Below are 10,644 nucleotides of genomic sequence, written 5' to 3' on the forward strand. Positions count from 1 at the left end.
ACATGATATTCTATGTAGAAAACCCAAAAAATTCCACCAAAAAAACTGGTAAAACTGATAAACGAATTCAGTAAAGTCAGAGGACACAAAATCAACAGAGAAATCTGTTGCGTTTCTATAATGAAGCAGTACAAAGAGAAATTAAGGAATCAATCCCATTTACAATTGCACCAAAAATAGTAAGATACCTAGGAATAAATCTAACCAAAGAGGTGAAAGACCTGTACTCCGAAAACTACAAAACACTAATGAAAGAAACTGAAGAGGATACAAATGGAAAGATATTTCATGCTCATGGATGGTAACAACAAATATCATTAAAATGTCGATACTACCCAAAGCAATCTACACATTTAATGCAATCCCTTTCAAACCAACAGCATTTTTTACAGAACAAGAACAAACAACCCAAAACTAGTATGGAAGCACAAAAGACATTCAATAGCTAAAGCAATCTTGAATAAGAAAGGCAAAGTGGGAGGCACCACAATTCGGATGTTAAGTTATATTACAAAGCTGTAGTGATCAAAACCGGTACAATACCGGCACAAAAACAGACACATAGGCAATGGAACAGAAGAACAGAAAATACAGAAATGAGTTCACAACTATATGGTCAATTAATCTTCAACAAAGCAGGAAAGAATACCTAATGGGAAAAAGACAATCTCTTCAATAAATTGGTGCTCGAAAAACAGGACAGCCGCATGCAAAAGAATGAAACTGAAGTATTCTCTTTCACCATACACAGAAATAACTCTCAAAATGGGTTAAAAATTTAAATGTGAGATCTAAAACCAAAGACATCCTTGAAGAAAGCACAAGCAATAATTTCTCTGGGATTGGTCATAGCAGCTTTTTTCTAGATTGGTCCCCTGAGGCAATGAAAATTAAAGCAAAAAAAAACTTTGGGACTACATCAAAATAAAAAGCTTCTGCACAGCAAAGGACCAATCTAATAAAACCCAAAAGGCAACCTATGGAATGGGAGAAGATATTTGCAAATGACCTATCCAATAAAGGGTTACCATCCAAAATATATGAAGAACTTATAAAACTCAACATCCAACAAATAATCCACTTAAAAAATGGGCAGAAGACATAAACAGACATTTCTCCAAAAAAGACACCCAGACACATGAAAAGATGTTCATCATCACTTATCATCAGAGAAATGCAAATATAAACTACAATGCGCTACCACCTCATACCTGTTGTCAGAGTGGCTAAAATCAACAACACAAGAAACAACAGGCATGGGCAAGGATGTGAAGAGAAAAGGAATATTCTTGCACTGTTAGTGGGAATGCAAACTGATATAACCACTGTGGAAAACAATATGAAGGTTTCTCAAAAAGTGAATAATAGAACTATCCTATGATCCAGCAATTACACTAGTATTTACCCAAAGAATACAAAAACACGAATTCAAAGGGATTCATGCACCCCTATGTTTACAGTAGCATCATTTACAATAGCCAAATTATAGAAACAGCCCAGGTGTCCATCAATTGATGAATGGACAAAGAAAAGGTATGTATATATGTATGTATATGTGTATGTATGTATATATATATGTGTGTATATATATATAATTGATGGTATGTATATATATATTTTTGTTATATATATAACAAAATTATTTATTTATTCATAAAAAGGAATGAAATCTTGCCATTTTCAAGGAAATGGATGAAGCTAGAGAGTATAATGCTAAGTGAAGTAAGATGAAGACAAATGTCATTTGATTTCACTCATATGTGGAATTTATACAAAGGGAAACAAGCAAACAAACAAAGGAAAGACAAATCAAGAAACAGACTCTTAGCTATAGAGAATAAACTAATGGTTACCAGAGAGAAGGTGGGTGAATGGATAGGTGAAATAGGTGATGGGGATTAAGGAGGGCACTTGCTGTGATGAGCACCAAGTGATATATGTAATTGTTGATTCACTATACAGAGTACCCGAAACTAATATAACACTGTATTAACAACTGAAATTGAAAAATTAAATTAAATAAATAAAAATGGTTAAGATGGCAAATTTTATGTTGTGTTTTTTCACCACAGCAAAAACAATTTACTTACTGGAGGTCTTCTGCCATGGCTAGTTCTCACTGCTTGCTGAAAAGCTGTGTCATTCTCTAATTCCTAAAATGAAAAGGCAAATTTAACATTCAACATGATGTGAGAATTAAAAAAAAGTTTAATGTCTTCTGTTTGGTATTCATGATCCTCTATAATTCATCTTACCCCATGTGTTGACAGCCAGGTAGTGGCTCAAGAACTGCTGTCCTCAAAGCTCCCCTTCATGCTACCCAAATATCAAGGCTCCTTCCTTGTCTAGGAAGAGTAGTACTGGTAATGTTGATCAACTGTAAGGATATTTTATTGACCACTGTTTAAATGCGTAGTACCATTATCCCTGGTTACAAGATCAAGTACAGAAGGACATGGCCTTTCTTCTGTTTCTTTCTTCCAAATAGCTAGAGCAGTAAGAGCAGAGACCCACATTTCTTCCTCTCCCACTCTCTCCTCCTCTATATGCTGGGACCATGGTTAATAGCCCCATCTTGAAAAACCTTAGGTCATTTTATTTTGCTGGAGAAGTCAAGTATGGAATTCAGAATGGAGCTGAGCAAAGAGAATGATCCACAGGGTCCAATCTGCTGTCCCACTTGGAACCAAAGCCTCAGTTGAAGTAAGATGTTATTATGCTTTGCTGATTCCTGTGTGTATTCATATTCTTTATCAGGAAAGATGAGGAAAGTAGCATAAAAGCAAAGTACAAATGTTCCTGGGTTTCCATCACAAATGCCATTTTTACACTCTCTCAAAAGCACCCAGTCTTGCCAACCCCAACCTTCCAAACAGCCTTTATTTCCTAGTCCTTCACCAATATAAACTCTGGCTCTAACCCCTCACATACATGTCACGGGCAATTGTCAAACTTGCCTCTAGTTTATGTCAGTCTAGTTCCCACAAAAACATACTTTCTGATTGTTAAAGAAAAAAAAATACAAACAGTAAGTTAAAAGAGTCACTATCAATTAACTTTTAAAAACCTCTGCAAATAAAGTAAAATGTTTATATAACCAGGATGTTAATAAAATGCACTTTAAACGTGATTTTATTATGCCCAATCATTCTTTAATTTTTACCTTAAATAATCCTTATGACCTTCCATATCAACTACACAAAATTAATGAGTACACAATTCTCAGTTAGTTATGGAAACTAGGCAATTTTCATATGAAGTATAAAGCCAACGGCAACCTTTAGCATAATTAATTATCCTACTCTAGCAGATCCCTTAGGAAAAGGGAGGCTTCTAATATTCCTAAACAATAAATAAAATTTGATTAATCAGCTGAATGAATTCTAACTAAATGACAAACTAAAAATTGTCAACAAACTCTCTAATTACAAATACCACACTAACAAACTTTTGGAATTTTTCTTTATGATTTTATCAGCAATTTGCATAATCTATGAACATCTTAGAAACTATTTCAATTAATTCATTTATAAATTAAGTTTGTTATTATTCTAATTAATTAAGATATAAGAAAACCATGGGTAAACCAAGTGTCCTTTTACTTTACTATTTTTTTTCCGTGTCTGGCATTCTGAATATTCTCTTTGAATTAAACAGTGAAGCTACATTGATGATCTGAGAAGTTAGGAAGTTTCTCTGGTTCTTTGAAAGTGATCATATTCATGATCTATTAATTCCACTTCTGGGACTCTAGTCAGGAAATGTTTGCTCAAAATACAGAAAGTCATTTATGCATAAAATTGTTCATAGTTGTTATTTACAACAGAAGATTGGAAATAAATATCTTATGATCTAAAAATAGTTCTAATCAACTATACATATTCAGTAAAATGCAGCAATTAAAATTATACAGTTGACCTTGAATAACATTCGGTTTGGACTGCGTGGGTCTACTTATACATGGATTTTTTTCCTCAATAAATATATTGGGAAATTTTTTGAGATTTGTGACAATTTGAAAAAAACTCACAAACCATCAAGCCTAAAAATACTGAAAAAATTAAGAGAAAGAAATTATTGTTAAGAATTCAGTATATGATGTATATATAACATACAAAATATGTGTTACTTGATGATGTTATCAGTAAGGCTTCTGGTCAACACTGGGTTATTAGTAGTTATGTTTTGGGGAAATCAAAAGTTATATGTGGAATTTTGACTGCATGGGGGGAAGGAGGAGGTGGGTTGGTATCCCTAAACACCATGTTGTTCAAGGGTCAAATGTATTTAAATTTTTAGTATCATGAGACATTGCTTATGATGTAGTTAAATGTAAAAAAGCAAATAGAAAAGTAAATAAATGCTAGTTCAATTCCAAATGTGCAAAAAAAAAAAACAAAAAACTGTATATGTATGCATGAAGGAAAGAAAGCAACCAAATGTTAACAGTAATTATTTGGAGTGATGGGATTATTTTGTTTTCAATAGTGAGCATGTACATTTTTTATACTTAAAACTTTCAAAACCCAGAAAAAGGGCAAGAGTTCAGTGGTTTTCAAAATTTATGCAAACTTAGGAAAACATCTATGTTTCAATATAGGTTTTTAAAAAGGAGTCTATATAATATCTGTGTATACACAGTGTATATAAGGAGAGAAACAAACACTTGTGTATATTAAAAGATAGCAAAATGTCAGGTGATATATACTTAATATAGGTGATCTTTGGGTGATAGGATTTACATTGTTTTTCTTCAAACTTCTGTATTCTTTAAATTTTCTGTAAATGATCATATCTCTTAGATTTTTATTTCACATAGAATAAACAGTTTCTGTAATATTTCCTTGTTTTGTTTCTAGGTCTCACATTCACAGACTACCATTTTTCTCCAGAGGAAAAAAAATGAAAAATGACTAAAAGCTATATGAAAAACTCTAGAATAGAATAATATTTCCTAACTTCATATAAAGTCCTATAAAAGCTAGCATTTGATTATAATATACTAGCAAAAAAATTAACAACCATATGCTTCACCCTAACTTTTTTCAGGCACTAATTCAAGATAACTTTATAAAAAAGTTTTGTTTTGTTTAACGGTGTAGAAACTCTAACTCTCACAATGATATAAACAGATTTACAAAAAACAAATGTTTTTGAAAACATTCAAATTTCTTTTTAAAAGTTCAAATATTTGTCTTTTTTTTTTTTCAAATATTTGTCTTAATAACAATTTCATCTTTTAGTTTACTATCCCATTAAATACTAAGTAGATAAATAATTACTGACATGAATTTAAATATTTATATAAGACAAAAAGCAGGTTACAAAACAATACACATAGAATGATACCATTTCATCCAAAAATATATAGAGACACAAATAAATTGTATAGAGAAATGTTTGGTGAGATAAGCATTATATGTTAGTTAACATTTATCTCTGGATAGTGACAGTTTCTGTGATATAATTTTTCTTGATGCTTATTTCTGTTTAAGTTTTCTATAAAAGACTCATATAATTTAATTAAAAAATCACTATATAACATTCAAAATCAGAGCACTTAAGAAAACTGGTTTTAGATACTTTAAATGATTTAATTCTTTTTACTTACACATTCAGATAGCTAGTGCTGGAAAAGACAAGTATATAATTGATCCTAATTTGTTTATGTAACTTTTTCATGGTTTCCCCTTTTGCTGCAATTAGTATTATTAGAAGGTAGTACAGAATTCAGTAATAGCACTTTTCTAGGCTTTTAACCAGTTTATTTAATCTAAAGCATAATAAAGCAGAATACTCAAATCCAAAGTTTTCATAAAGACCAACATAAAAAACCAGATTTTTTTTTTTTTACCTCAGTATCATAGGTTGGATTGTAGTCATTATAACCAGAATAAAGATCATCTTCATCTGTCTCTGGAGCCAGGTGTACATTTTGCATCATTTGTACCTATGAAAAATTGGCAGTGTAAATATATTCCTGATATATGAAATAATTCATAATTGAAATAAAATATAACTACTTAAAACCTTTCTGGTCAAATTTATTGCTACATATTTTTATGACTTGAAATTTTTTTCACATCAAATTCTCAAAACTAGGTGTTAAAACATGCATTTGTTGCTCTCATTTCACATTTATTCCATACTTATTACATTAAAAGGCCAGTGACAGGCACTAAAGGAGTACAGTTGGTTGCCCTTATTTTCAAAGAACTTAGTATCAAGTGCAGAAAGAAGAAGGTATGTAAATTATAATGCAATGCAGAAACCACTACGTACCTGCCACAATGGCTAAACTTAAAAAACCAACAACATAATAGGTCAGCAAAGATATGGAGTAATCTAAACAGTCATACATTGTTTTTGGGGGTGTAACATGGCACAATTTTGGAAAAAAAGTGTGGTCGTTTCATAAAATTAACATTTCTTTCTTATGAACCCACAATTCCATCCCAAAGTACTTACCTGAAGGAAATGAAAACAGAGGTCCATAAAAATATTAATATGCAAATGTTCATAGGAGCTTTGTTCTTAATAGTCGAAAACTAGGAACAGGCCAGGTGCCCATCAACAGAAAGGATAACCAAAATGCAGCATATTTATGCAATGAAGTATTATTCAGCAATAAAAAATAATGCACTGACGACACATATAATATGGAAGAATTATGTTGAGTGAAAGAAGTCTCACAAAACAGTACCTTATGTATGGTTTCATTAATTTAAAATTATAGGACAGGCAAAACTATTGTAGAAAACAATCAGAACAGTGGTTGCTTTTTAGGTATGGAGACTAGAGATTGAATGGAAAAGTGCAGGATTATAGAATTTTCTAGGGTGATAAGTATTCTATATCCTGTTAGGGGTTTGAGTTATACTGGTATACACTTGCAAAAACTCAATAAGTGCATACTTGAAATTTTTCTTTTCATTATACATTTTTTCTTAACAGAAAAAAAAAAGAATTTTTTTAAAAATTCAAACTACAATTAATATGCATACTTAAATATTTAAGGGAAAGCTTAATATCTGTAATGTAGTTTGATGTGCATAAAAATAACATGGAAATAATGAATAGGTTTGTGATAAAGCAAGTATAGAAAAATGTTAATGGTAGAATCTATGTAACAGTTATGATGTTCACTGTAAAATTCTTTAAGCTTGGGGATCCCTGGGTGGCTCAGCGGTTAAGTGCCTGCCTTCGGCCCAGGGCGTGATTCTGGAGTCCCGGGATCAAATCCCTGCATGGAGTCTGCTTCTCCCTCTGCTTCTCTCTCTCCCTGTGTCTCTTATGAATAAATGAATCTTTAAAAAAAATTCTTTAAGCTTTACTGTACATCTGAAAATTTTCATAATAAAGTGTTGAAAGAAAAAATGCAAGACAGAATAAAACAGATGTCAGAGCAAAGTAAAATAGAAGTGTGGAGGAATTATAATTACTGTATACATATACTGTAGATGTAGTACTGTAGATGTAGTAATTACTCAAGAATTCTGGAAGAATTCTCAGACAAGGAATCATTCAAATGGAGAAATATTTTAGGCAATTTGGGGGAAGGGGCAGGCTAGCTAACCAAGAAATGTAGTATTGAACTACTTTACCTTAAAATACTTATTCTCTTTAAAGCCTGTACAATTTTAAGTGTGCCAGTAAATTCCATCAAAAATTTCAGCCTAATCTTAATGCTCAGTATAACACCAAACATATGTAGCTACTTGTAACCATTAAAAAAATTTTTAAATGTGAAATATAAAATTATTAATTTTTTGTATAATTTACATACAATAAATTTTACCTTTTTAAGGTGTATAATTCAGTGGTTTTTAGTATATTCACAAGGTTGTGCAACCACCACCACTATCTAATTCCAGAACGTTTTCATCACTCTATACTCCGGGAGCCTGTTAGCTGTCATTCTTCATTCGTCCCTCCTCCCAGCCTATAGCACTAATCTACTTTGTCTCTATGGATTTGCCAACTCTGGACATTTCATATGGAATCATCAATCAAAATTTTTTTTACCAATCAAATGGAATTATCCAATACATAGCCGTTTATGTCTGGTTTCTTTCATTTAACATAATGTTTTCAAGGTTCATCCATGTTGTAGCATGCATCAGTACTTCATTCCTTTTTATGATTGAATTATATTTTATCTATTTATTAGTTAATAAACATTTGGGTTGTTTCACTCTATGGTTATTAATACTGAAGCTGCTACAAACATTGGTGGAGATTTAGTGTGGACATAAATTTTCAATTCTATCGAGTGTAGACTAGGAACGACATTGTTGGGTCATACGGCAACTCTACATTTAATTTTTGGAGGAGCTCCTAGATTCCAAAGTGGCTGCACGTTTTACATTCCACCAGCAATGCATGAAGATTCCAATTTCTCCATGTCCTAACCAACACCGGTCATTGTCCCTCTTTTTGATGATAGCTATTCTAATGGGCATTTAACGGTATCTGTGGTTTTGATTTGCATTTCCTTGACGACTAATGATGTTGAGCATCTTCTCCTATGCTTATTGACATCTTGTATGTCTTTGGAGAAATGTCGTTAAGATGCTTCGCCCATTTTTAAAACCTGGGTTATTTGTTTTACCTGAGTTACAAATATTCTTTATACATTAATATTTTTATCCCATTCTATGCACTGTCCTTTCATTTTCTTGATAGTATTCTTTGAAGTATCCTTTGAATTTTGATGATGTACAATCTACCCATTTTTTTCCCTCGGTTGCTTGTGCTTTTAGTGTCACATCTAAAAAAAACCCACTGCCTAACCTCAAGAAGATTTACATCTGTTTTCTTTTAAGAGCTTTATAGCTTTAGCCCTTACATTTAGGTCTTTTAAGTTAACCTTTCATTACTTTTTAGAGATGAAAACTCACTACTATGAAAGAAAATGTCAATCAGGTAGAAACGTTCACTTCAAATACCACTAATGGCATTAAAAGTCACTGGTATACAAACTCTCAGCTATAAAATAAGTCATGGGGATGTAAATTATAGCAAAGAGATTATAGTCATAATATCGTAGTAACTTTGGTGACAGATGGTAACTAGATTTATTGTGATCCTTTTGGAATGTACATAAATTTCAAATCACTGTCTTGCACACTTGAAATTCACATAAGGTGTATGTCAACTACAAGAAATAAAAATTTAAAAAATAAGTCATTCATATAAGATATAGAAAATATCTTTAAAACATTAGCTCAGAAAATGCTATGTTAGTGGTTCTCAAACTTTAGCATGCATAGGAAACCTCGGGGATTGCTAAAATACAGATTGTTACTCCCCCAGCAGCAGAGTCTGTGACTCATTAGGTCCTGATGGGAGTCACGACCACCCCTCGGCCCTCACAGTGTGCATTCCTAACAAGTTCCCAAGTGTTGCTGATGATGCTTGTCTGAGAACCCCACTGTGAGGGTTTTTGCTAACCAAGAACCTTCTGAGTATGAGTCCTATTTCCGTCCACACAGCTTACATGCACGTCATGAAAACAAGTAACTTTTAGAACTAGATATCCTTCCTGCTGGGTTGCAAGCACAGTGGAATTAGTTTACGTCCGAGACTTTTGCTGAACAGACATATAGTGAGCAAATTAATTTAAAAGATGTAGAAAGTAAGGCCAGGGGAGGTGAAGTACGGGTAGCAGAACAAATACAACTTCGGTTTTCTGGATCCCCCAAGCCATCAAAAGCAGTTTGTGCACCTAGAATGCCACTCATGTTGAAACAACCTGGGGATAATACTACCACAATATAAATCAAATGCCGATAACACCTTTTTTAAAAAAATGTAAAAGTCGCCCTTTTTTTTATGATACTCTACCACAGACTATGGCGAATAGTCCACATCCAAGATGCCCACTGTAGTTCCTCAGAAGCTCACAACCAGAAAACCCACTTGGTAAAAGGAAAAGTGGAACTTTAGCCCTAGAAAGAATCTTGGAAAAACAATACTCCAAGTCTTTGGAATTCTGCTTCATCTTTGTGAGACCAAGCACAGGTTTACGGCTTCTGCGGTGTCCTCTCCTAATTCACAAATTAAATGTTTTATTGGAAATCTTCAAAAGGCTTACATAACAAAAAACTAAGGATGAATGTGACCTGTATCTGCTACGACATGCAAAGGCTGGAGGAAAGGTCTCCTGTGGGTCGAGCCTGCCAGCGGAGCCGGGCCGCTGTGGGACCGCCGGCCGGTGCGCCGCCCCGCCGACAGCAGCAGCACCCGGTCCCGAGGGGCGGGGCTGGAATGGGCCGGGGGGGGGCGGGCGGGCCGCGCAGCCGGGCAGCCGGGCGGGGCGGAGGGAGGCGCCGCCGGGGAGGTGCCTCCCGGCCTCCCACCACCGCCCGCCGCGGCTCAGGCGCTCCTCCGCCCTGGCCCTTCTCCTACCTCGCGGTGAGGGGAGCACGACGACCGCGAGTCTGCCGGGGAACGACGCGGCTTTCTCGAGAATCTACTAACAGCCCGCCTAGGCCAGAGCGCTGCGCCCGAGTCGTTGCCACGCGCGGAATCCAAGGAAACGGCTCCCACAGTCCTCCGCGCCAGAGCCGGGCGGGGGCGAGGCCAGAGAGGAGGGCGGCCGGGAGGGGGCGAGCCGGGGGCGGGGCGGGGCCGGAGAGGAGG

At 34.8% G+C, this 10,644-nt stretch overlaps 1 protein-coding gene across 7 annotated transcripts in view; it reads right to left on the reverse strand.

Moving 5' to 3' along the window:
* IFT88 (intraflagellar transport 88) overlaps positions 1 to 10,578 on the reverse strand; it is a 135,586-nt gene extending 125,008 nt beyond the window's left edge. For 3 of the 7 annotated variants that reach the window (XM_038573510.1, XM_038573511.1, XM_038573512.1), the window contains exons 1-3: positions 10,411 to 10,541; positions 5,855 to 5,950; positions 2,091 to 2,153 (exon numbers count right to left, since the gene is read on the reverse strand). In XM_038573510.1, the coding sequence (XP_038429438.1) occupies positions 2,091 to 2,153; positions 5,855 to 5,944 (153 nt within the window). In that variant the 5' untranslated portion in view covers positions 5,945 to 5,950; positions 10,411 to 10,541. The other 4 variants (XM_038573513.1, XM_038573509.1, XM_038573508.1 and 1 more) reach the window with 4 other exon arrangements.
* Between the last annotated feature and the right edge of the window lie 66 nt (positions 10,579 to 10,644).

The sequence above is a fragment of the Canis lupus genome, chromosome 25 (genome assembly GCF_011100685.1).
Source record: "Canis lupus familiaris isolate Mischka breed German Shepherd chromosome 25, alternate assembly UU_Cfam_GSD_1.0, whole genome shotgun sequence".
NCBI classification, from domain to species: domain Eukaryota; kingdom Metazoa; phylum Chordata; class Mammalia; order Carnivora; family Canidae; genus Canis; species Canis lupus.